The sequence below is a fragment of the Equus quagga genome, chromosome 1, assembly GCF_021613505.1.
Source record: "Equus quagga isolate Etosha38 chromosome 1, UCLA_HA_Equagga_1.0, whole genome shotgun sequence".
NCBI lineage: Eukaryota > Metazoa > Chordata > Mammalia > Perissodactyla > Equidae > Equus > Equus quagga.
In genome coordinates, this window is record NC_060267.1 from 7,736,068 (window position 1) to 7,764,031 (window position 27,964).

Below are 27,964 nucleotides of genomic sequence, written 5' to 3' on the forward strand. Positions count from 1 at the left end.
GTTAGACTCCTACCTTTCAGAGACTGGGAGGCAGAGGCTCCATTCTCCTTGAGGATGACATTTCAAAGGGATGGCTTCAGGGTCCTTGAGGAAGACATTCCTGGGTTGTAAAACTGGTGAGAGCCTGAAAGAAGATTACATCCCAAAGGGGCAGAGAAAGAACTTACAATGGCACATTTTCTAAAGTAAATACTCTACAAAAAGGAAGTCAGGGGCCTACAGTCTGGAAAACACCTGTCTCAAGTTTCCTCACTCTGAGGAGAACGTTATGGCCCTCTTGCCCATACACTTTTCACACTCTTCCCTTTTCTAATCCCACCTCCAAGCTCAGCAGTTCGTTGAAGAACGTTGAAGGTTTCTGGTTCTTACTGAATTTGGTTGAAGTTGACCTGATGTCCCTGATTACTAGCTCCTCCCATCTGTGACACACATCCTGTCCTCATCCAGGTGTGCCTGTTGGGGTTTATCCTTTCTCAATACCTGCGAGCCCTCTTCTTGATTTAATCTCATCTTTGCCATCTCTTCCATATGCCCTGTGGCTTGGAATCACATACGCTATGTTCTGGGATATTTGACATTGTTTTCATTTACATTTAATGATTTTTCACATTGTAACTCTCTATCTGATGTCCACAAACACACCTCTAAGCACAATATTATTTATATCTCTGGTTATAGGATTTTGCCTAAAATTAATCTAGTTTGGGCTGTATTATTTTCATTAATAGAGGTGTTATCGCATTGAGGATTAATATTTATAGTCACAAAACAAAGGGAAAGAACAGATCCGATACAAAGACGCCATTGTTGCAGCAGCTTTGCTCTCTGAGAGCAAGAGGAACCACTGGATAGTACCTGGGCAAGCCTCCAGCCCAGCATATACTCTCTAGGCTTTTCAGAGAAAGAGAATGTCACTGATTTTTCAGAGTGCAAAATCTCTATTCCCCCCCAAAGGAAAATCTGCTTCCTACCAATTGATTTTAATTTCTCCTAGGATTTTAGTTTCCCCTCAACCCTACCAGAAGAGTTCATAGGACATAATTTATAGCAGCACATTTTCAAAAGCCTGGGCATTTAGCCTAAAATAAGACCGTAGTTAGTAAGGGCAGGCTTTAGCAGAACAGTTCGGGGTGAGCATTGGTGGTGATTATATGCTCCAGTTTGCATCCAGAACAGTTAACCCCTGTTATTCCAGCATAATCCTTAAGAGCAAACCATTTTACTCTCGAATGGGTCCTGATTTGGATAACAAATTATACAGTCACTTGAGCTTTGTTACTCCAAGTTTTGATCTCTTCTGAGGGTCTTCTACCAGTGTGTCCTGAAGGTGCACCTCCTTGGGCCATCTAGCTTTCAGATGTTAATTATCAAATTAAACTCTTCCATTCTTTCTCTCTCTCTCTCTCTCTTTCTCTCATATTCTTATCCTTTCTTCTTCTCTTATTTTCTCTCTCTCTTTCTCTCTCTCTCACATGCGCGTGCGCACACACACACACACACACACACACACACACTACTACTGCCAAAGAAAAAGTGTAGTTCTCAGACTGACTGCCTTTGAAGCATAATTTAAGAAGAAAAACATTGCCTTAAATGCAACATAATATGCAAAGATATCTGCCCATCGTGAACACAGAATTTTATGTTGTAATGCTAAGCACGGTTCATTCCCCAGTGGGGCCACCTACCTTGTGTTTGCAAAAAACAGAGATAGGATGATGACATTTTATTTACAGAAAGATCAGCCAAAGCTTTGAAAATATAACTTTTCTTTTTCCTTTGTAGCAGATCACATTTTAAAGCAAGTTATGCTCTCCCACTAGTTTCTGTAAGCAAAGGGTAACTGGTAAAACGATTTATTTTCCTTTCTTGGTCTAGAGAAAATCCCAGAGGCAGGTAGATGGTGATGGAGAAAGGGTTATTCTTCTCGTTACAAGTGGACATTAATGTTCACGGTTCCCAAAAGCAGAAATTGAAGCTTAGAGCAATTATATAATTAATTCCAGACACAGCTTACAAGCAAGAGGACTGGGCTGGTCTAACTATCTAGCCTGAGTCCTGAATCAGTCCCCATTACTGCCTGCCAGCTATGTCGTAGTTTGTTCAATGTTTGTCTTCTCTGCGAAGGCAGGGACTTCTGCTTCTCTGTGTTTAGCATACCACAGGTGTTTAATAAATATTAAATGAATGAATGATTGAAGTCATGCATGAGAGGAAGAGTAAATAAGAATGAGAGCTAGAGTGAGAGGAGGTACCATGTTGGATCTGAAAGGCGAAGTCAGGATGGTGGCGAGTGTCCATCAGTAAATGTTCAAGGGAACCTTTAGGACCCTCACTAAGAGTCCTAGGGGCGAGGCCCGTTCAGCATTGAACTGCGGGATGGATATGATTGATGAGGAAATAAGGTTCCAGAGTGGGCTTTGGTGGCAGAACAGTTTGACAGTTTTTCTGAGCATCTGCCTTGTCCCTTGGGCTAAAGAGACAGTGCAGGGCAGTGGTCAAGCTGTGGACTTTGAATTCAGTTAACCCTTAGGTTAAGCTCTTAAAAGAGTCCCCCAAAGATAGGGGTAATCAACCACTTTACATTCCGGATTCCATTTCATCCTCACAACAGTTTTATGAGGTGGATACTGCTATTCCCACTTTATGACTGAGCCACTTGAGACTTTGGAGTGAAATAACTTGAGCAAGGTCATGCACAATAGGTTAGCTTTCTAATTCGAGTCTATCTGACCCTGGAGAATGAGCTCTCGGTTGTCCTTTTCCTCAGGAGGGCTTTATTAGAATGCCGTTACCACCAACCCCACCTTCCCCCTCACTTGCCATTGATGACACTGCCTCCTGCTTCTCCAAAAGTGTTAAGCAACGTGTTATTTCTTTTAATAGAAACATTTACAGCATACTTACTCTGGCCAGACACTGTTGCAAGTGCTTTATGAATATTAATTAAATCCTTACAACAATGCTATGAGGCAAATACTATAACTTTTCTTCTTACCACAGATGAGGAAACTGAGACGTAGAGAGGTTAAGCAACTTGTCAAAGGTCATGCAGCACTTGGAGCTGAAATTTGAATTCAAGTAGCCTGGCTCTAGAATTTGCGTTCTTGACAACTATGCAGCTATTTATGTTACCTACTGACTCTTAGATAAGAAGGTAGCTTGCTGAGGACTAGATCCATAAGTTAGTTTCACTGGAAACTATTGCCACCTGTCATACCTCTCATCCTCAAGAGGGTTCTCACAAGGAGAATAGGATTACAAAACCCTGGACTTGTAATAATGATGATAATAATAATAGCCAATAATCAGTGAGCGCTGTCTACATGCTGGACACGGTGCCAGGAGCTTCACCTGCTTTCTCTTTAATCTTCCCAACAATATGATGAAGTAGGTTTATTATTCTTTTTTTGCAGATGAGGAAACTGCAGCTTGAGGGTAACTTCCTCAACGTCACAGCTGGTAACAGCTGTGTAAAAGCCAGCATCTGTCTGATTTCCCCTTGAAACCACCAGATGCTCTGCTGTCTCCCACCAGAAGGCTATTTTAGCCTTTGATTGATTAATTAGTTTTGCAGGATGGTGTCCACTTTATCCTGCCCAGGAGGGCATGTTACTTTACATGCTCACTTCACTTGCAGGAGAAAAGGCAAATTACCAAAAGAACAAACTAACGCCAGGGACTTTTTCAAGAAAATAAATTCCTGGGGTGCCACTTGGTCAGTATCCACTTAACTGCTGCATTTCACACTAGGTCTTGTGTTTTTCCGCATCTGTATAAAGCTACACTTCCAACACACTCGAGGACTGGATGCTTATAATCATGGTCAAGATTAATATGGAAAGGTTAAATGTTTAGGAGATACTGTTTCAAGAAGCAAGATAAGTGTTTTAGAAAGTTTTATGTTAGAAATATTTCAATGTAGGGTTTTGGATAGGATATGCACTATGGTTAAATATACAAATATATAAACAAAACAGAAATACATACCTTTCTATATTGTTATTAAAGATGTACATAAAATTATAGGAATTTAAAACCAGAAGGAGCTTAGACATCATCTAGTCCAGATCAGGAAACTAAGTGAGGTCCCTGTTGCTGATTTGACATGGCAAGCTTTCAGACATCTTGCAAAATTCAGATTAAGCATCATCTTTACGAATTATTTCCTGATCTCCCTTCTCACACTTGGCCCTCACTGGGTGGAGTCGACTTTTTTATCTCAGTACATTCTGTGGCTATTTGCATCATGGCCCCTTTATCACTTTATTTTACTTTTTGTGTACATGGCTCTCTCTTTCTACTGCCTTCTAAGCTCCTTGAAAGCAGGAAAGGTTTTCCCTTTGGGTTTGTATTCTCAGGAGATAGCACAACGCCTGGCATTAATCAGTGATGGCTGAATCTTCAGTGTGTGAATGAGTTGGCAGAGATCTTACGGTTAGTTAGTGGTGGAGTGCAAATGAGGGCACTGATTTTCTGACTCACCAACCAATGATCCTTCTACTACATTTTGCTACTTCTCTATTCTAATTTGAATTTCACATCATAAATGAATTCTGAAGTCATTTTTTATGAGGACATTTTCAGAAACTATCAACAACAAAAAAGCTTAATTGATGTGACAGTGTACAATCCTTACCCAGTGAATGGGTCGTACAGAATATAATCTCTCAAAGAGCTACCAGCATCTTTCTTCTAAAAACTAAAAAAGCCTCATCCAGTCTTCCTTCATAATTTGACTTAGGATTTATATCCTTTTGATCTAGACTGACACTCAGAACGTGGATGTTCCATGTTGAGATAGTGTAGGGGAAAGATAACCTAAGTTGGCTTTTCATGGTAATCACTGGGAACGAAGCAAACCTTCCATGTGTGAGAAAAGATTTTGTTGGAAGGCAAAGATTTTGTTCATCCTTGAATAACACTGATTTCTTCTGTTTGTAGGTGTCTTGCTGGCTTCAAAGAATATCCCAGATATAGAAAACCTCTTAGTATTCAGAAGGGTACAGCATTATGAACCTGCAAAATTAGTATGGGAAATAGAAGTTTGTCCTTCTCTCAGGGGATAATCATTTCCTAAAATGAAATGTTTAGTTCTTCCATCCATCTAGGTTTGTACATAGCATACCATATAATACATTTTTTAGAGAGGAAAAGAAACTTAGAGATCCTTTTCATTTTGTGGTTGAGGAAACTGAAATCCAAATGAGTAAAGTGATTTTTCAAAGAATTCTTCTAATCTATTTGGGACCAAAATCAAGATCTCCTGGGTCAGAGTACAATGTCACACTGCTTCTCTGATGAACAGGCTTTCAAAGATTATGTTGGAAGTTTCTTCTTTATGTACAAATGTTAGTGGTTGAAATACTTTTAGCTAACATCATGTTTTTTTCTTTACTACATTTTATTAAATATTCTACTATCATATATGGCCAGCTTCCTTATTTTACAGATGATAAATTTTGACTTAGAGGGATTAACTGATTTAGCAAAGATTAAATAGTTTATAGTAGTGCTAGAAATAGACCCTAGGGCTTCTGAACTCCCAATCCAGGATTCATTGAGGGTACCTCTCTTCCTGAAACCCTACCTGGCTCTCCAATAGAAAAAATGAAGCACACATACCCACCCACAAAATACCAAGGTCACATGTTTTTATAATTTCTAATAAATTCACGTAAGCCTGGGGACTTGAAAAATGATTAAATTTACCAGTTTCTTTTCTCTTTTGAAGACTCTTGTAGTAAACCATTTCTTTATTCATTTATTCATCAAGCATATTGATTTTTCTATTATGGATCTCAAACTGCCTCAAGCTGCAGATTCATAGATGAATAATCTTGAATTTGGGCCTCACAATTTAGTAGAGGAAAACAGAGATATAAAAAGTAAATATAGAAAACTGCTAGAGGTGTTGCAGAATAAGTAAGAAAATGTTAATCAGGGGAGGATGTCGTCCACTCTACCTGAGGTGTTAACAGCTTCATAGAGTAAATGTTGTGATGTTCTGAACTTGAAAGATGGGGTAGGTATTCCCTGGGAGTAAAAAATGGAGTAAACATTCAAGAAAGAGTGAGAGGTGGCCTGAGCAAAGATGTAATAAGGTTCTAAAAATAGTTTATATGACTTCAGTGTAGGGTACAACAACAGTGCCAAGGAAAATGAAGCTGGAAAAGTTAGGGATAAGCTGATGGAAGGATGCTTATGCTATGCCCAAGAGTTTGCACTAACCCTGTGAAAAAGGAAAAGCCAAGAATGGTTTTGTACCCTGGACTTAATTTTAGAAAGATACACCATGGTAGAATGTGTGTATTTATGTGTGTGCAAAAGAACAAGCTAGCAAATAGGGAGATCAGTCAGGGGCCCCTCAAGGTTATGCAGGGAAAAGATACTAAGGATGCCTAAGCTAAGTGAGTAGAAGTAAAGTTGTAGTTGAGGAAGGGAAATTAAGAAAGTGTACAGGTGGTAAAATGAGAGGAATCTGGTGAGCAAAGAGATGGGGAGGAGTAGGTAATAGAAGTGACATTGAACTGGAAATTAAGAAAGCTTTCTAATTATGAATCTTCCACTCTCTAGCTCTGTAATCTTGAACTAGTGAATATTCTTGATGATTTCTAACCGTCAATTTCCTTTTTGTAAAATGGGAAGGCAGGACTTTATCTCTATTGTTCTTTAAGTTTCTAAAAATCAATGATTCTCTCTTAGATATCTGCATTATATAAATAGATTCAAGGGTCGAAGTAAGGTCTTCTTAGGCTCCATAATAATTATAGCTAACATTTACTCTTTATCAACTATAAGCATCGTTATGAGTGTTGACTCAATTGATCCTCATTACATCCCTTTATGGTAGATGATATTATAATTCTCATTTTGCAGATGAGTAGCTGAAGCATAGAGAGGTAAAATAATCTTTTCAAATCACATCTTTTTGTTCTCTGTGTGTCTTAGTCCATTTGGGCTGCTATAACAAAATGCCAGAGACTAGGTGGCCTATAAACTACAGAAATTTATTGCTCACAGTTCTGGAGGCTGGAAGTCCAAGATCAAGGCGCCAGCACGGTCTCTGGGTTGCAGACTTGAAGTTGTGTCCTCATGTCGTGGAAGGGATGAACCAGCGCTTAGGGACCTCTTTCATAAGAGCACGCAGGCTGATCACCTTCTAAAGGTCCTACCTCTTAGTACCATCATCTTGGGCATTAGGTTTTCAACATATGAATTTTGGAGGAACACATTCAGACATTATCACTTCTCTTTTTACTCACCGTGTACTTTCCCTTAAGAAGCACTTGGACCCTACCCAACTCCTTCCTAGGTCCATTAATAGGAATATTATTACATATTAGTTAATATTTGCTATTGTAACAGATATGCTTCTAATATACCTCATTGACTTAACATAGCCTAAGTTTATTTCTTGTGCACATGAAACCAGTTAGTGTCAGGAAGTGGATCTCTCCTATATGCCGTCATTCAGGGACCCAGGCTGATGGCGGCTCTTCAAGGTGACCTTTGGCACTGACATCTATCTGAAAGGGGAAGAGAGAGAATGTCTGATAGAGTGGGAAGTTTTTATAGCCCTGGCCTTGAAGAAGTGTACCTCACTTCTGCCCACGTTCCATGTGTCACACACAAAGAGGAAAATGTAGTCTAGTTGTGTGCCCAGGAGGAAAGAAAAGGCAAGCTTCATGAACAGGTGGGCTCTCCTTTTTTAAAATTTGAAAAAAAATTTTTTAGGCACTCTTTTTTAAAGCTGGGATTTGAACCTAGACCAATCCTCACCCAAATCACTGTGCTATAACACCTTTTAGACTTGATTGCGCTCGTGGAATCCAGAGTAATCAAACTGTTTTGTACATAAAGCAATATGAGGATGACCTTGACTTTACAGTGAATATTATACTGTGTAGCTAAGATTTGTGACTTTATACAGATAAGAAACATATCCAAAATATGAATGTCATAAACTCCCTTCTCAGGTTCTCATTAAGTTCAGTGACTTAATGAAGTTAATTTACGTTAGTCTGAAGCAATTTAAAAAATCTGTTTTATCTCGACATTCATTTTCTGATCACTCTAATATATCGTACCCATTATAATGAAACCTAATCATTTCATAAACTCATAGAGTTTTAGAATTGAAAGGAACCTTTAACTCTAAAACTAGCCTGATTTCTTCAATTTGCAGATGAGGAAAGACACACAAAGACCTAAATAACTTCCTCAACATTGCTTCTTCAGGGACAGAGAACTGTGCACGAGACCCCAAATAGTCCACCTTTCTTTTCACTGCTCTTTCTGCTCATTGTGTCGTTTTCCTCAAGAAGCGCTTGGGCTGCACTGCCCTCCAACCTAGGAACACTTAGACGAATATCATTAATCATAAAAGAACAGCACAACTCTTACAGTGTACAGGAATTGGGGATGTTCTGATTCTTCACATTTTTTGTGTAATTTTGGAATAAGCAGGAAATCTGCTTTTAAACCTTTGCCATTAGAAACATTAAAGAAATATAATGGACTATTTTCCCTTCTTAGTAATTTGTGGTGGGGTTAGGGTCGTCGTTTGAAATGTCAGTTTTCACTCTGAGGTAAATGTAGACAGCGTGACTGTTGCATTGTGAACTTCCTGGATCCCACCTTGAAGGTGGGAACTTGTCTCTTGCTCTTAAAAGTGGGTGTAGAGAGTACTTCTGGCTGACAATTAGCTTTAGTTAATTATAATTTTAGTTTTAAAAAGAGAAATATGCTAGTCAGCACATTTTGGGGTCAAAGAACAGAGACATCCTTAAGTTACCTTAGGAAAAAAGGGGGCTCCTTGAAACCGTTTTTGTAAAATATTTCGGGAATTGAGGAAGAATTTCAGGAGGACCTCAGAGGGCAAATCGTGGGGCTACCTACTCTCCCAGCTCTTAGCTCTCCACGCCTGTGCTTAGTTCCCTCTCCTGTCTTCCTCCTCTGAGTCCTCGTCTCTCATCACTGTGAGGCATGCACAGATGTCTCCATGGGTCACCTGGCTCCTCATGCCAGATGACCTTTGGCTTAAGTGCCTCTTTCCATGTGGCAGCTCTGTGACTTTTAGTTCAAATTTCCAGAGAGATGGATTCGATTGGTCTAGTTCCTATTTTTCAGAGCAAACCTCAGAAGCAGAAGTTGCTGGACAGTATAAAGAGACCACTATTCCTTGAGGTCACCTCCCTCAACATCAGTTCTCACTGAAAATACGGAGGTAGGGGATGCTCATGCTTGAACTGAGGGGCAGTGAATCTAAAATTCTTCCAAGAGTGAATCTTCTTGTGTTATGCGTCTTTCTCTTAAACCAGACTGGAGGACATCCTCTGGTTCAGAGTTTGCTTTGTTAATAGACACTGTACTGTGATTAGATTTATTATCCTTTAGTGGTGATCTGGTTTTCCCCAATAAGTTTATTTTTTCCCTGTAAAAATGGAACAGTTTTAGAACACAGGCTTTGTAAAAATGTCATTGGCACTTGGTTATTTCCTCCCTGATCATCCTGACTTCATAAATTATGTGAACTTTTGAAGTTTCATTGAGCTATTTAAACGACCATTTCTTTAATTAGATTGCTTCAGCATAAAAGTCTAAAAATGTGCCCTATTTTCTTATTCTAATGAATTAAAGTGAGAAATTAGCTGTCTCCAAAAGTTTTTGTTTCAGCACATTTTTTACACTCAAAGTGATTTACAGCAACCTGAATCTAGCTTGCATTTCAGATGCCTGTTGGTGCATGGAGGTGATGCTTTCTTTCTGCTTAGAAGGTGTAATGCAGACTCTCTGGGGAGCTAGTCAAGCTGGGGAAAACTATTAAATGGGAGTGTATGGAGACAAACAGAATTTCAGAATCAATGAGACAAATCAGAATACAAATAAGAACTGAAGTCTAATGGAGAGGAAACCAAGTAGGAACAAATTCACAACTTGATGCTAAATTTACTCTCTTCTGTAGCTTAAGCGTCAGATTAATTTTTTTTACATGCATCTCATGTCAACACATTTAAGTATATATATAGATTTTTTGAAATATGAAATTAGAACTTTTGTAAAATGTGGATAACTTTCCTTAACAGCCACATTTGTGTAGTTTATATATATGTGTTGCTTCATTTCGATATTAAGAGTTAAAATAAAGAAAATTAACATTTAAGTAATGCTATACAATTTCAAAGCAGTTTCACATACATTATCTCATCCAGTCTTTGTAAGGACTCCATGGGCCGTTTTAGAGATGAACAGGCTAATGTTTTGAAAGGGGAATGGACTCACTCAAGGGTTCCCTCAAGCATAGAGTAGTTCAAGCTGGGCACGGACTGAGGTATTTCAGCTCCAAAGCTCCTGTGCTTTTGAGGCTGCCAGGCATGGCATGTGGGGACAGTGATGTACTTCCTGCGTTCCTCTGCATCGCCTGGAATTGTTGTCTGTTGCATGTGTTTGGAGCGGCACAGAAGAGGCCTATGGGATAGTGTTTAAGATCATGGTTTCTGGAAGCAAACAGCCTGGATTCTCAGCTCTGATTTTGTCTTTTACCAGCTAGTTTACCTTATGCAAATCACTTATTGTTTCTCTGGCTCAGTTTCTTCATCCACAAATTGGGGATAATTATAGTTTCCTCTTCGGTGGTTGCTGTGATGATAAAATGGAATAATGCTTGGTGTACCGTGAATATTAATAAATTTTAGCAATTACTTTTATTATATAAAGTTTTTCCAGAGTTTTCACATATAGAATGTGATATGCATAGCTTTGTGCTCTTATTAACCTAAGGTCAGCAACCACTACTCAAAGTGAGTGATTTGCATAAATATTATTCTGTGAACCCATTTTTCATACCTATATATTCATACTTGATTCACAGGTGATGAATAAAATGTGACCATGTGAACATATGTATAAAAATATATGTATATCTATATTATATATAATTATATGTGTGTATTTCTATATATATAAAATTTTTAAAAATCTATGTATGTATACAAATCTATGCATTAAATGCTATTTAATTTTCCCTTGCTATGAAGAAATTCCTTTCAGTAGTTAAAAAAGGAGTTGGAAACAAACGTTTTGCTAAAATGCCTTACAGGACTTCATGCCGGAATATACCAGTCATAATAGCTTTACAAAGCGTTTGGGAATCTTAAGATATGATTTAAGTGGCAATCTCTTAAGGCCATGTTTCTGGGGCATTATAGGGCAATGATCCTATTGTTAAAACCAGGGTAATAAGCTTGGAACTCAACAATCAGAGTTGGGTGGGCTTTGATATCCCTGTTTTCATAAGAATTAAACTTCTGTGCCTCCAGTGTCATCTCACAAAATGTAGGAGACAACGCTTTGTGTTTATGCATCACATCCAGGGAGGGAAAAAATAGCTGAATAGCACAAAGGTATTTTTTGTGTGTGCATGTAATTGGAGAATTGTGTCATGAAGAAAATTGTTTATTTGTTCTTTTTTCATTTAAATCTTCTCCAGTTGATCTTGAATCATTTCAGTATGATGATAACTGATTGTCTGTGAGGCCTATTTTGTTAATTTTGAAAGGCCTAATATGTGATTAGGTTAGTTTATCATGAGCTCTGTCTGAATCTGTGAAGAGAATTCTAGTAACTGCTTGCATTTTCTAGTCTCATTAACCTTTTAAAGGAAAACTACAGGAATTTGTTTTACCTCCTTAAATTGCTTGTTTACCATTTATTAACACATACCTCATACTGAGCAGTTGACGTGAAAAATCAGTCTTTGTCTATAAGAATTTGGTTATCATAGGAAGTTGAGATACACAGCAGACAAGTAAGAAAAGTTTACATATGTATACATATGCCATGCCTGAGTGAACTAAATTCTTCTAGAAGATTTGTTTCCCTGTTTTGAGGTATAGCTCACTTCACTTGGCATATTTACTAACATATAAAAAAATTACTGAACAGTCGATATTCCTGCTACCCCTGCCTTCAAACTCTGTTACCTATCCATCCATCCACTTACCTACCTATCATCTACCCTGTTTTAAAAAATTTAATTATTCCTCTCTCATTCTCCCACAAAAAGCTTTACAACTTCAGTTTTAATGAAACGAACAAAGACTGAGCAGGATTTTTCATAAAAATCCCTTTCTCACCAGGAAACTCAACCTGATGTCTGTGCATTTTATTCATAGGCGATGAAGAGAAAGCTGGGTGCAGAAGAGGCTTGTGTCTACCAGGCTTGCTCTTCCAGGGCACCTTTGTTATTTAACTCTTAACATTTACCACCATGTTCTCTGAAGGGGGACATGCTTCTCTGTCTTCCCAGTGCATCTCCAACCTTATCCTTCTCTTCATTGTACCGTATGGGCATCATTTCACCTCCTTTCTCCTCAAAGAAGGAAGAAGCATACTTTTTTCACCAGATCGCTGACATACTGAACTTAGACAATGTAATTATCCAATTGTGGGATAATTCTTTATATTCTTTTGAACTACATAAATATCTAAACAAGACTTTCTTTTTCACATTTATTCTGAATTGACTTAAATAAGCTAGAATGGTCCAGGTTTTGAGATATCATACTCCGTGACTTATCTTCCAACTAATTCATTTGGAAAAAGACACCCTACCCAACAGTCTAGGAAGCAGTAGAAAGCACTACTGTGTGGTAGTAAAAAACAACCTCCAAATTTTAGAGGTTTGTAACAACTTAGGTTTATTTCCCACTCATAGGTCCATCGTGGTTGGTGGGGACTCTTTTCCATGTCTTTTCACTTGGGGACACAGGTGGAGGTAGTCTCTACTATTAAGAAGATAATTGGTTGCTCCAGCTGGCGGGGAAAAATGTGGTGACATACACACTAGCTCCTAAAGTGTCCATCAGGCTGATATCCTTTGCTTCATCTCATAAGTGACTCATATTACTTTAGCTTTCATTTCATGGGCCAAAGCAAGCCACATCACCACATCTAAATCTAATGGGGTGGAGAAGTACATACTACCATGTGTCCAGAAGGGAGAGAACCAGAAATATTTGGTGAACAGCACTACTGACAACCACAAGACTTTGTCCTCTTATTTTTCTTGTCAGGCAAAGTAGAAATGAATTTTGATATTGGCAGTGGGAAGGGGAAATCAGATGAGCATCTTCACCTGTCCATTCTTTTCCAACGTATGAAGAAATCTCCTTATAATAAAGATGGTCAAATGGCCTTCGTGCTGAAATGATGCCTCTTTTCTCAAGGGAGAGGCCAGTGGACACTCACTGTGTGCTCCTGGCTGCCTTGTACTGTGGAAGAGAACAGAGCCACCGTGAAGTTCTCCCTGAAGCTGCCTCAGCTCAGCGCTGTGCCTTACGGCATCACCATCTGAATAAGCCCTAAAAATCTCTTGTCTGTAACCTGGCTTCCACTCAAAGACTTGCAGGACTAATCTCGTCATAGCTTACATCTCTGTTTCCCTGAATCACCGTCAGAAGTCCAAGCATCCTACAACATCTCTCCTCGCAGAGATGTTCATCCCCGTCCTGCTCTGTAACCCCACCTCTTCTCCCACCTCACCTCCATCCTCTGCCGTTTGCAGCCGGTGTCAGCCAACTCCCCGCAGACGCTCCCACTACTCCTTCCCAGTAAACTTACTTTTCCCCTTTCTGAGATATCTACTTCATATACTCACTCTTTTTTATTCTCAAACATCACTCACATTTCAAAGAAAAGTTAGAAGAAATCAGATGAGAAACTGCCCATCTTTTCACCACCTAGTCCACTCACACCCACCTGCCTCTGTATCTATATGTCTCACCTTCACTCTTGTTAAAATGGATTAAGTGTCCACACAGCAATCTGATGCCAACCCCCGGTGCCCTGAATCTCAATTCCTTTTTCCTCCTCAAGAACATTGTTTTAATTACCCATTTTCTCTCCTATATTGACAATTTCTGTCTCTACCAGACCATTCCAGCAAGTAAGCATGCTTTTATGGCATCCATTAAAAAAACTTCCCTTGAGGGGCTGGCCCACTGGCCAGCAGTTAAGTTCGCATGTTCCACTTTGGAAGCCCGGGGTTCGCCTGTTCGGATCCCGGGTGCAGACATATGCACTGCTCGTCAAGCCATGCTGTGGCAGGCGTCCCACATATAAACTAGAGGAAGATGGGCACGGATGTTAGCTCAGGGCCAGTCTTCCTCAGCAAAAAGAGGAGGATTGGTGGCAGATGTTAGCTCAGGGCTAATCTTCCTCCCCCCCAAAAAAACATCCCTTGACCCCATGCTTCATTCTAGCTATTGTTCCATTTCCTTCTCTTCACTGCAAAACTCTGTGAAAGAAAGTTTTATAATTGTCTGCAGTTTTACATCCCATTCTCTACATAACTTATTTCAATCATGCTTTTATTTTCGTCATGCCACTAAAATGATTTTTACAAAGGCAAATGCTAACAATAATAATAGCTGACACCTACAGGGTGCCTGCTATGAGGCAGGCAGTGTTTAGAAAGTATGTTTAACACATACTTTATATGTGCTAACACATTTAATCCCCTAACAACCCTATGAAGACGGTGCTGTTAATATCTCTCTTTTAGACATGAAAACTGCTACTCAGAGATATTAGGTAACTCGCCCAAGGTCATACAGCTGTTAGGAGGAGCTTGTATTTAAATCCAGCTACTGTGGTTTTAGCTAGCCCAAGCTTCTGTGCTCTCACTGCCATAACCCTGGTTCTTTTCCTGGTCAGGGAATCATACCACTTGTCTGTTGATTGTCATACTGTGGCAGCTGCATGTTGCTGTGATGCTGGAAGCTATGCCACCGCTATTTCAAACACCAGCAGGGTCACCCATGGTGGACAGGTTTCAGCAGAGCTTCTAGACCAGGACAGACTAGGAAGAAGGACCTGGCCACACACTTGCAAAAAACTTGGCCGTGAATGGCAGCAGAGCATTGTCTGATATAGCACCAGAAGGAGGGAAGATGGCATAAAAAGACCAGGCAGGGTACTGCTCTGCTGTGTACAGGGTCGCTTGGAGTCAGAATCGACTTCACGGCACCAAGAACAAACTGGTTTTGGAGTCCATGCTCTTAACCACTACGTCATATTGTCCTTTTAACTATCCTTGTCCTATTTCTGAGACAGTTATTTCTCCTCATTTATTGAAACTCTCGGCAGCCTGTGACTTAGCTGATTAATCCCTCCCTCTTGAAACATCTTCTTTTGTTTTCCATGCCTTCATCTCGTGTGCGTTTTGTCTTACCTCACTTAGTGCTCCTCATCAGTCTTTTTCCCTATTTCCTCCGCTCCAGTCTAGGTTTTGAACTGTTCTTTCTCTTCTTCTCTTCTCTACTGGCAACCTTTCCATGGTAATTTGGTTCAGTCTGTGGCTTTAAATATCACCTCTCAGCTGTGTGTATCTGCAGCCCAGATTTCTTCCCTAAGCTCTACTTCATAAATGTTGCTGCCTGATTTATATCTCCACTCCAGTGTCACATAAGGATCTCAAACTTAGCAGAGATAAAACACAACTACAGATAGTCTAACCCAATTCTCCCTTTACCAAACTCTCCCAGACCTACCATGTCTACCTAAGCCATCAACTTCTAATTGCTCAGGACAAATTGAGGAGTAACCTTAATTCCCTTTTCCCTTGTAGCTCGCATTCAATCCATTAGTGAGTCAAATCAACTCTACGTGGAAATATCCCTAACCTGCTACTTCTCCCCAACTCTGCTGCTGTTGGTCTAGTCTAGGTTTCATCTTTTATCACCTGGACTCCTGCAACCTCTTCATAATTGGTCTCCCTGACTGCACTCTTGCTTTCTTCAGTCCATTCTCCAGACTAGCGTGAGTAACCTTCTAAAGCATCAATGAGGCAATACTATTTCCACCCAAAGGCTTTCCCTTGCGATGAGAATAAAATCCAGTCTCCTCACTGTGGCATACCAGCCCCTCACGATCCTCCTACATTTCTGACACATCTCCCTCGGCCTCTCAATTGTTCAGCCACACTCTAGCCACACTGGCCATCTTGCTGTCTTCAGAACACACCACGCTTTTCCCCGTTCCAGCATCTCATCATTTGCTGCCCCTTCTCTTTGGAACGTTCTTCTCTTCTTATATCTTCATAATGGATGCTTCCTTCTTATCCTTCATACCATAATTCAAGTTACCTCCTCAGAGAGGTCTTCTCTGAGACTCTTGCTAAAATATATATTCTCTCCCTGCTTAATTACTGTCAATCACATTACGCTACTGTATTTCTTTCAAGGAGCTTAAAAGTCTAATATTGTCTTACTTGATCATTACTTAAGTATTTATTATTTGTTTTCCCCACAGGAGTATGAGCCCTTTGAGAGCAGGGTCTATGTCCCTCTTACTCATTGTTGCATCCCCGGGACTCAGAACCACGCCTGATGTGTTGGATTGACTCAAAAGGTGGCTAAGTACAGGAGAAAGCAGTATATTGACTTGAATAATATAACAAAACATTCAATGAAATAAAACAAACTGAATCATGTTTAGCTAAGAAAATATTTTCCAGAGCATGAGAGGATAGGAATATAAGTCTGGATCTCAAGTTCTCAGCTTTTGTAGAGACAGCTTTATGTTTGAATCTAACACAGGGAAATCTCCATTTGTATCCAAAATGGCAGAAAAATCTTTGTGATTTTGGACGTGGTATTTGCTACTTGAAAGTCCTTTTGAGGATTACAAATCAAAGCTGTATGTCACACCTGAGTTTCTTGGTCTTACATGGAGGGATGAGATGGACAATATGTGTTATCTTCTCTCTCCTACAAGAAAAATCTAGACAAGATATAACTAAGTGTTACTACACAGTGGTGCCTCATCTCCAAGGGGAAGATGAATATAAACACATGATGTGCTGATCTCATTTATGACGGGTCGCAATATGTTTATAACATTAACTTCAGATATCCTACTTTTTCTATTTAAATTTCTGTTTTTATGTCAACTTTTATGTCAATCACATTTTAAAAATTTCTTAAAGCATAGTATTTCAACATGTTTGCTTTTTAAGCTGTTTTTGTTTTTAGCAGTTGATACTTTTGCTTTATCATTTCACAGTAGGGTTAATATTTTGAAGAAGAAATGCTGAAAAAAAATAATGATGAAGGCAAACCAGAACTCTCTCATAATGTGATAAGTGAGGTCCAAAAATTTCAATCAACCAAAAAGCTCACCCTCGAGGTTCACTTACTGGGGGTTAACGAAGTGGGCAGGAGAGGCGCACAGCTTCTTAGACTGAGTTTCTAGGCTGGATATAAATCCATCCAAGTTCTGGCTGCAGTTGGGGCCATTTACTGGCAGTTGTCCCCTGAGGCAAGATCGGAAGGAATGATTTTTGGATCCTGAGATTGGCTAGAACTTTTGGGAAAATGGCGGCAACTTTGAGAATCATCCAGTTAGTTCGTTTCCAGGGAAATGGTGCAGAAGAATTCCTGAGAGGGTGTATTCCTCCCTTCTGCATTCTCACGTCCTGAAAAGAGGTTCCCTAACTGACCTTCCACTCACCCCGAGAGGAACATGACCTTTATCGAGCTCCACCCACTTTGAGACTTGGGCTCGTCTCGGCCCCTTTGCAGGGCACCTTGTCCAGGGCTTTACCTTAATTTGATTAATATTTTGAACAAAAATGTGTAAAAAATCATATGCAAATAAATATGTTTTTGATGGCACCACGTATTGCCTCTACATTTCAGAGGGTTCTAACAGCTCATTCTAATCTAGTCACTAATTGTTCCTGCTTCACCAAGCATTTACTGACAGAAATGGTCCTACCACATTTAGAAAAGAAATCAAATCTGCATTATGGAGTCAGCATCATTATACTTCTAGTTTCATGCATGGTGGATCTCTTATAGAGCTATATTTAATGTACTTCTAATTAAAAAGAGGGGCAAGTGTCCAAAGCTTTCTCAATGTTGTCTCATCTTTTGTTTTTGTTTGTGCAGCTCACCATGTTAAAACGGGCACTTGCGAGGTGGTGGCACTCCACAGATGCTGTAATAAGAACAAGATAGAAGAACGGTCACAAACAGTCAAGTGCTCCTGCTTCCCTGGGCAGGTGGCAGGCACCACACGAGCTGCTCCATCTTGTGTGGATGGTGCGACTTCTTCCATTGCTCATTGCCATGGTGTGGCTGGGACTGCTTGGAACTGGAACCCCACTATAATGCTGGTGACTGGGGTCAATACTGGGACAGCACCCTATAAATCGTGTGGTTGAGATGAGGTTATTTGGGAGGCATTTTGAAGTCTAAAATCCTTTGGAAGGAGGTCTAAGATCTTACGCAGTTTTGTTACAAAAGACATTATAATGAGGTTCCAACAAGTCCATGTGCTTCTTACTTTGATACCATGAAATATTGATTTGCCAGCTGGGGGCGGGTGTGTGTGTGGTGTAAGTTAACTGGGAGAGGAAAGATAAAAATAGAGGATTAAATAGTATGGGTTTCCAAGCCTATGGATGGTTCTTAAGAATAAAAAAATAAACATCATACATATGAGCGAATGTTTGGTCGTGGATAGAATTTACATGAAATAGTGATTATATGCATCAAAATAAATTATTCGAGGGTGCCTCTAATTACAATGGGATATTAATCTTTATATGAGTTTATTTAAGTGATGTTACTATAAGTAATAATTTGTTATGCTCATATTAGCATGGTGCATGCCTTGTGATAATGGTTACTGCCCACAGTAAGAGAAAACAGTGTTAATTCTAATTCCCTCCTGATTTTCAGCCTACTTATGGGCAATATAACATTTATTCTACAATATTGAATCTAAACTGGTCATGGGCTCATTTTCTTATATGTTGATGTAAATCAGCGCATGCACCTGTCCTCATAGTTTCTTTCTAATATATTAGTTTTAATGAAGCCTGTATGTTCACATGAAAAATCCTTCAATGGTACCCTATAGTTAACAATACTGTATTGTACATTTAAAAATTGGTCAAGAGAGCAGATCTCTTATTAAGTATTCTTACCATAATAAAGTAAAATTTGAAATAAAAGAAAATCCTTTAGTCAGAAAATCTAGAAAGATTCAGCTCCTTTGGACAAAAAAGGAAGCATGCCTCAAAACTCAGTCTACCCCTGGTGGGAAGAATTGGTGGCATTTTTTCCTCTTTAATTGTGGACCAGAGAATTATCAAGCCCAAATGGAAAACATTGAATTGATTTTTCTGTCTCCTGTAGCTTCAATAGTGGAACAGAAATGGTGGTGCCATATGCAGCCGTGTCTTGAGGGAGAGGAATGTAAAGTTCTTCCGGATAGGAAAGGATGGAGCTGTTCCTCTGGGAATAAAGTGAAAACAACCAGGGTAAGTGGACAGCCATCTTGTGAAAGCAAAGTGTCTCTGAATTAACAGAGCATAGGGCCTGTGCAGTGACATCTCTAAGTGGGGATTGTGCAATGAGATAGTATAATTTTCCATAGTCCATTTTTTTCCCATCTCATTTTTTTATAGCGCATTTTTATTTCACTCAGAATAACGTCTTCTATGGATTGCCATCAACTGTCATGTTATCTAATAAACACTGTTTATTCCTTCATGAGATACTAACAGAAATGTGAAGCCCCTCAACGATGTGTATCAAATGCTGGGAAGGTGATCTCAGCCCTTATTCTTCTGATGAGTAGTAATCTGAATAAATTCTCAAAAAAAGATTTTATGTTATATACGACTATCAAATTTTCCAACTAAAATTCTCCCATTTTTCTGGAAGTAATTATTTTGATCTCCCTGATTTCTGGAGCAATAAATAGTTTTCTAATGGTTAAGTTTGCGGTCATTGCAATGGGTCACTCAGAGGAGTTTCTGAATCTTGGGGTCAATATGAAAAGAGTCCTCTTAAGACAATGATATATTTCAGCTTGCAATGACTGACTTCCAGGGAAATGGAGAGAAGCGAAAAATAGTTAGCTGTATTTTTTGATTTCCTAACTAGCTCAATGGATATTCTGGACTGGCAGAATTTAAATACTTTTCTTTGTAGAATGAGCAAATGAAAGCTTGTTTTGTTTTGCTTTTTCTCTGAGGGGAAAGCAGATTATTGACTAGAATTGGATAATTGGGGACTAGAACAGAATATTGGTATATGGGGATGTTTTACAAAAAGGCAACGAACTAGAGATGGGTTAATTTATGATATTGTTTGATAATAGGAGGTTTCTTTTAAACCTTGTCTGGACACATTCAAGAGGATTATTTTATAATTCCATCAGATATATAATTTATTCTACTGAGTAATAACTGTTCAAACATACACAGAAGTAACTAGGTTTCTAATAGCACAAATAATAACTTTACATTTTTGTCAAATGATTCATGACTTTAACTTGTTAGCTAAATGCCGGCACACCTTTCTAAAATCCACAGCGTACCTGATTAGTTAATTAGAATAGTGCTATTATTCAGTTAGTTAGCACATGATATAATCCATATTGATTTCTTAAAAACATCTTGGCAATATAAAACTTCCTTATAAACTACTTATAGCATGAAATATTTTTTTCCTAACACTATTACTTCTTAGTCCAAAATAGCATTCAAGGAAATTCACTGCAGATTTGAGATGCTAAAACAATTTTTTAAAAAATAGTGAGCTCTCTAAAACGAAATTCTATGTTTTTATTACTTCAGTGGACATGAGGAAGCTAACATTTATTGGATACTTAAAACATATGCCCTATACTGAAGAAAGCATTTCATGTGAATTAGCTCATTTAATCCTCTTCATAGTCCAGTGAAGAAGATAATATTATTATGTCCTTTTTACAGATGAGTAAACCAAAGCTTCAGAATGTTAAGTGACTTCCCAAGGTCATATAGCTAATTATTGGGGAAGTCAGGGTTCAAACCACACAGTCTCATTCCAGAACCTAATCTCTTAACCTCTAGTTTATACTAGATAATTTCACTTATTCGTAAGTAACGGTGATGGAAGTTTCTTATAGTACTGTTCATACGAGGTAGACCTTTAAAAATATCTTTAACTTTTTGGCTCATTGAAATGAAGAGGTCACGAGCATGATCTAAATTCTCATACTAAATTGTTTTGTAAGTGTTGCTTCACTCCTTCTTGGCCTTGTTGGGTCATGTTCTCAATGATCCAACCTTAAAATTGAGTCTCTGCTTCATAAGTTCTTTGTAATGTAATGAAACAAGCTGGATGGAGACTGAGAGCTTTGAGTAGGGAAGACCACATCCGGATCCTCTAGTTTTAGTTACAAGGTGCCATGCGACATAGAGTGGAATGCACACCCTATTGTTTTTTCATCTCTTTTGTTCTGAGACAGCTGTTAACAGAGGACCTCATTGACGATTATTGTAGAGAGGATTCATGCAACAGTAGGTGTTTGGATTAAATTACTTTTAAGATTCCTTCCAACTCTGAGAGTCTATAGTTCTCATTTAAAAAGGGAAAATCGTCATCATCATATATAAGAGAAGACAAGGGGGCTTAAAAGAAGGAGCTTCTTGAGTATAATCAAAGTAAATTTTTTTTTTCCTTCACAAGAGAAAATATTGCTGGTGAAAATGAAGCAACTTAGACATTTTCAACTAAAGGACCATCATGGCATTCCAAAGGGCTAGGCAAAAAGATGTGCAATTATGGATGTTAGTTTGACTCACAAAACAATCTAGGTAAATTTCTCCAAGGCCATAAAAAAGCAAAGTTTCCAAATTCATCAGGTCATTATTGTTCTGCCATCTCCATGGAAATAGTGCAAAAAGTATAGGAAATAAGTAAACTTCTTGAAATAGCTCTGGCACGATGTTACTTTGCCCACAGTGGAAGTGTTGGACAGAGGTGCTTTCTGCCATAAGAAATAGCAGCAATATTATTGAGGAGAAACCTGATCATTATTTTAATCACTGGTAGTATTTTCTACTTGCCAGTCTTGAATAAGCTAGCCGTGGCCGTGGGGACCTCAGCTGCCACTGAAGCCCTGATTTGGTGGGGCCCAGCCACAAACTAGAGAATCCAGAAGGTAAGCAGGAATAGGTTACAAAGTAACTGAAGAGCTGCTCTCAGCCAAAAGCCTTTTGTGTTTCTTATGCAAGATATGTTGGTCTTACGGGATTATCACTGCAAGCAAAATGGCCCGAGAAATGATTAAAATTTGCAATTATGTACATCCTCCCTTATAATTGCTCATATCCAATCTGGAGTGCTCTGGTAAGTCTAATGTTAGAAAAAAAGCAGTCAGCCAAAAACAGCAATGAGGCTTGCCTGGCCTCAGCAGAAATGTGTGGTACCTTCCAGAATTGACTACAGAGCAGGGGCTGGGTCAAGTCCTCATTTAAGACTAATTTGGAACTTACATAGTCCTTCCTACTATAAATGTGCATTATATCCTCTTCTGTCTGTGTACTAGATTCAGGAAGCTTATTGTTCTGACCATTCCCTTTTTGTCCTACCAAGGGGAGAAGGCAGAGTAGAGAGTCCTTGTTGGAACATCAATATTTTACATACATGTTCTGCAAAACCGCAAACATTTAATCTGGAGAGAAAGGATGATGCAACATTTGTTTCTGGAACTCTATTTCTCACTCTAAAGATGGAAACCTATGACTGTTTGTGACATCCATAACCACCTATTGTATTACTTTTAAGAACTCCTAAGTTAAAAAGAAAGAAAGGAAAAGTCATGAAAGCCTTTGATTTCAAACTCACTTTCAAAGATAAATAGCAAAGAATTTTTCAAAGAGTCGTTAATAAAATCATAGTCTTTCCAGTGTGAAAGAACACATAATTATATGCTAATTATCTAACACAAAAGTAGCAAGGGGAAAGGTGCTGTAAGGCTTGTAAGATTTGAGAAAAAAAATCTTTGATAACATAGTTGGAATCCTCAGAAAAAATAGACTGTGATTCATTTCTTTTAATGTTTTGATGTTTCTCTCTGAGGAACAACTCCTAAGGGAAGTCACATTCTGCTTTTAGGATTTACAGCCCCTGGCCAATGGTATGGACTCCAACGGACATTGCAGCCCTCATGTCTTACCTAAGGAAAAATGAACTTAACTTCGTATTATACAAGATTTTATATTTTTATTAGAAGCATTATCTTTAGGAATCATGAATCCCAGGTCTATTTACTTTTTATATGCTTAAGAAGAAATTTTCTGGGCAGTTTTTAACTAATTGGAATTCTTTCATCTTTGCTTATTTACTTAAAGTGTCTTACGCAGATAAGAACTCTGTAATTTTTTAATGTCCTTTCATATATAAAGGGATTTTAAGGGTAGGAATATTTTATTTCAGTGTACAATGCAATGTAAATCAACAAATATTAAGAATATCTTGTGCATAAACATTCTATAATAATGAAACTCATATTACAATCAAAGCAACAAAAGCAAATATGAAAGCATTTACTTAGCTCTTACAGTGTATTGGGTGCTCTGCTAAGAGCATTGCAGGTATTATCTTATTTAATTTCCCCAACCACAGTAGGCACTAACAAAGGTACAAAGATGTATGGCATGATCCCTGCCCACCAGGAGTGTGCCCTTGAGTGGGGAAATGAATAGTTACAGCATTATTCTTTTCTTTATCCATATGTAGTCCATTGACAATAAACATTGGCATTACTGGTATATATAAGCCAAGAGCAACTTTGTTGTAATACTGGAGATAGCATAAGCCTTTAGGTCAGCTTCCTCATCTGCAAATAAATGAGAATGCTGAGCTACATTCAATTTCAAGTTCCTCTAACCAATATTTATTCTTTGGTTCCCTGTGCCAAGGACATTTCTAACTTCCTTTCCAGCTAAATTTAAATGACATTAATAACTGGCTAATCTCAGAAGATAGATAAGGATTAGGTCTTTAATCCTTTCCCGGCAAGGGAGAAAAGAAATAGCATCTTATGATGCTTTGCTGACTAAAGCCTCAAGTCATCCCCTTCCAGATGTGGATTTTATACCAAAACTCAGTGACTGTACTCTGTTGGTGGGTCTGAACAGTGTCCAGGGGTGCTATTTCAGGGCCAAGGCAGAGGAGGAACACAGCAAGAGGAAAAAGGTTCATTTCCTCCCCTTAAGGTGCTGCAATTTGTGTGAGTTCTTCAATCACCGTGCTTGCTCTTGCCTTGCAAATTTAATCACAGACTCAGGATACTGTAGTCCTCCTTGACCAGCCATTCTTCACAGACACATTCCCCATTCATTTGTCTTCATTTCACCTCAGGTCAGGCCCTAAATTGTACCCTGGTCCACAGCACAGAGTATGATGATCTTTAGGGCTGTGGTTTTCAAGTTATTTTGATGGTACCTAGAGTAAGAAATACATCTTACATTGTGATCCAGCATACACGCAACACACACACACACTCATATGCCCTTCACTAAAACTAAAGTCCTGACTTTTTGGTTTTATTTCCTTCCTTCCAATCTCAACCTCATAAATTGATTGTATGACTGGCCAGTGTGTTACAATATGCGGTTTGAAAACCACTACTTTAGAAGGCAGTATTTGACTACTTCCTATGTCTGCTCCATGGAAGTGATAGCCACTGCTAACTTTACAAAGATACAAACTACTGAACAGACAATTTTCAAATCAATTCCTCTGTTACATTTTAATTTTAAATATCTTTTTCAATATTTTGGGGTAAACATTTCATAAGATCTTGTAAACTATAGATTTCATGGGAAAGAATGTGTATACTGTGTATTCATTCATTCAGTAAGCATTTGCATGTCTACTATTGTCAGGTGCTGTTTTAGGTTCCACAGAGGGGAAAAACCCAGATGGGAATTCCTGGCCTCATAGGGTCTATATTCTGATAGCGTGTACTAGTTTCCTATTGCTGCCTTAGAAAATTTAATGACCTACCAGAAATTTAGTGACTTAACATAACATCCGTGAATGATCTGTAGGTCAGACAACCAGGCACACTTGGCTGTTTCTCTGCTCTGGGCTTCACACGCCTGAAATCAAGGGGTGTATTGCACCTTTTCACAACAGGGCTGTGTTCCTTTCTGGAGGTCCTCGGGGAGAATCTGCTTCCGATTGCACTCAGGTTATTGGTGGAATTCGCTTCCTTGTGATGTAGGAATGAGCTTCCCTCCAGTGGCTGTCCTCGGGAAGACTCTCTTACCTCCTTCAGAATGCCTGCTTTCCTTCTCACAGTGCCACCTTCGTCTTCAAACCAGGATGGCATGTAGAGTCTTTCTCATGGTTTCAATCTCCGTGCCCTGTCCCTTCCCCCATCTCTCCTCTGCTTTTAAGGGCTCAGGTGATTGCATTGGTTCCACTCAGATAATCCAAGGTGAACTCCCTATGGTGAAGGTCAGCTGATGAGCAACTTTAATGACATTGGAAAGTCCCTATACAGCAGTACTTAGAGGAGTGTGTGTATGAATAATCAGGGGACAGAAATCTTGGGGGTGCATCTTTAGGGTTCTACCTACCACCCAGGAGGAGACATAAAATAAAATAAAGAAGTAAAGTACACAGGATGTTAGATGGTGATAGGTGCCGTGGAAGACAGGAAAGCATGGAAGAGAAAAGCAGAGTGCTGAGCAGGGGAATTTGAATATTTGATGGAGGTCTTGACGGAGAGGAGTGGATGAGCCCCATGGCTATCTGGAGGACAAGCTTTCCAGGTAAAGTGAGGAACAAGTGCGAAGTACCTGTGATGGGAGCTGCCCTGGGAATATCATATTCAAAGTATTGCAACGATGCTAGTGTGGCTGGAGTGGAGTGAGCAAAGCAAGTGGGTGAATTTAGGGTTAGAAAGGTTATATGAGGCATATCATGACTGACTTAAATTTTTGGCCTGAAGGATGAGGAAGTCGCCATTAGGTGAGACAGACAGAATTGTGGAAAGAGCATGTTTTATGTTTTACATTAATGTCCACTATTTCTAGGTCATTTAACTTAATGAATAATTAAATATGGTATAACACCTTGAATTGAATATTTATGAAGAAGAGCAGGTGAAAATTTTTTACCAGAGTAACAAGAAATGCAGACATTGAGTGAAATTCATATTAGAAAAGATTTTAAATCTCAACTGATATGGACATTTGGGAAAAAAAAAAACACTTAAAGAACTGTATAATTACTATAATAATAAGTATTTTACAAAAAGATATGGACAGAAATGGATTAGTATATTGAAGGTATGCTTTTCCTCGATTCTATATTGAGCCCAAGGGTAGGTAGGACACCAAGCTATGTGTCTGGGAAGTAGCATTAGTAAAAGTAACATTTTAAACCTAGTGTTTTAAATTTAAGAGCTGCTTACTGAATTAACAATAATTTAATAGGGCCAAGAGAATCTGCTTTGGAATTTGTTTAGAATTATTGGAAATTCATGCAAAGACTTTTAACAAATATGTTATCAGGGCTATATTTCCAAAACCTGGCCTGTATTTCTATAATTAAAATGAAAAATGGGCAACATCTCAATGCTTTGACATTCCTGTAAGATTTAAATGTGCCTATAGTATTTGAGCCAGGTGTTTATTTGTAGGTGTTACTCTGAATATTGTGCTTATAATCTTATAATTAATTGTGTTTGCACATTGTAATAGAATATAGTTTGGACATCACAGAATTTTGTTAGGAACTGTGAGGTACATTCTTAGGCTGCTCCTTACATCCTGTGAATTAAGGGGTGAAGGCAATCTCCCTCTTGCCTGAGGTCCGAGGGCTAAAATTCTGTCAGGGATTTATTTTTAATGTTGGAGAGCTTGATATCTGTTCAGAGGGAATATTTCTGGGAGAGGCAACACTTCATCTTTTTTTGGTTGTCTAGACTACCTTATTAAAAGAGGAAGAGACCTCACCAGACTTGAAGAATGGAAGGGCAAGTTCAAGGAACCCTAGCTAGTGGGGCTTCCAGGCCTTTTCCTTTTTCTGTGGTGGGTTACAGCCACGGTTAAAACATCCAGGTACTCTCCCCTGTATTCATCCCCCCATGACTCTTTCCCTCCTCTATTCCTCACACATTTTCTGTGGAATTTAAATCCCTTAATCGTTGCTTTAAAATCCAAGTTAATTTAGAGAGTAGGGTAAAGGTACAGCTGAGAAATAAAAGGTAATTTTTCCCACAGGCTCAGCATTCCAAATGCCTTATGATTGACGCTGAGTTTGTGGAGGAAAACACAGCTGTGGCCTAATTCCCCACTCTCTCTAGGAGGAGAGAGAATCCCAGCTCCCTGCTGGACAACCCACCTCTGAAGAGTGGAGAGTTGGTGAGGTGTGCCTAATACCAAGGGCAGAGCTGAGCTTACTCTATAATGGTCAGACCTTGTCTGGGGTATCCAATAAAGATCTGGACGCCATCTTTGAGTAGGCTGGAAAAATGAGGCTTATGTAAAGGACTGTGTGGATATTTACTCAGAGAATAGAAGCACTGGGAGTAACATGTTTTAAAGTATTTGAAGATATATCGTGTGAAAGAAAGAATAAGACTTGTTCTGTGACTACGAGGAATACAGTTAAGGCCAAAGAATAACTATCTCGGGGTCAGCTCTAGATAAAGAGAGGTGGACAGAAACGGATTAGTATATTGAAGGTATTTTTTCCTCACTTAGATATTGAATGGGCTGTCTTGGGAAATAGCAAGTTCCTCATTTCTGAAGGTCATCGTATTTGACTTAAAGGATGAGCAGAAGTTCAGAGTCAATTAGTTCAATTTACTACAAGCAATAAAAACCAGCTTATGCAAAGGCGTGGAGGTAGAGAAGATCCTAGCTTGCTCATGGAATTAAAGTCAGTTCATAGGGTAACTTCATGTGTGTGAGGGGGTGGGGTATCCCTGGGAAGGGAATCATGGCAGGCTGAGTTACCTCATGATGGCCTTTTAAATGCCGTGATGAAACATTTGCATGTTATTGCTAAGCAATGGTGAACCATTGAAGAACCTCTAAGAAGGAGAGGAGAAGGGTCTGATTTACACTTTAGAAAGTCTCTTTGGCTACGATTTG

General features: G+C 39.0%; 1 protein-coding gene across 1 annotated transcript in view; it reads left to right on the forward strand.

Annotated features, from left to right (window-relative positions):
* TAFA2 (TAFA chemokine like family member 2) overlaps window positions 1-27,964 on the forward strand; it is a 412,641-nt gene that overhangs the window by 360,443 nt on the left and 24,234 nt on the right. Inside the window, exons 3-4 of the mRNA XM_046645099.1 lie at window positions 17,955-18,107; window positions 19,209-19,333. Coding sequence (XP_046501055.1) covers window positions 17,955-18,107; window positions 19,209-19,333 — 278 coding nt within the window. The remainder of the gene's footprint in view (window positions 1-17,954; window positions 18,108-19,208; window positions 19,334-27,964) is intronic.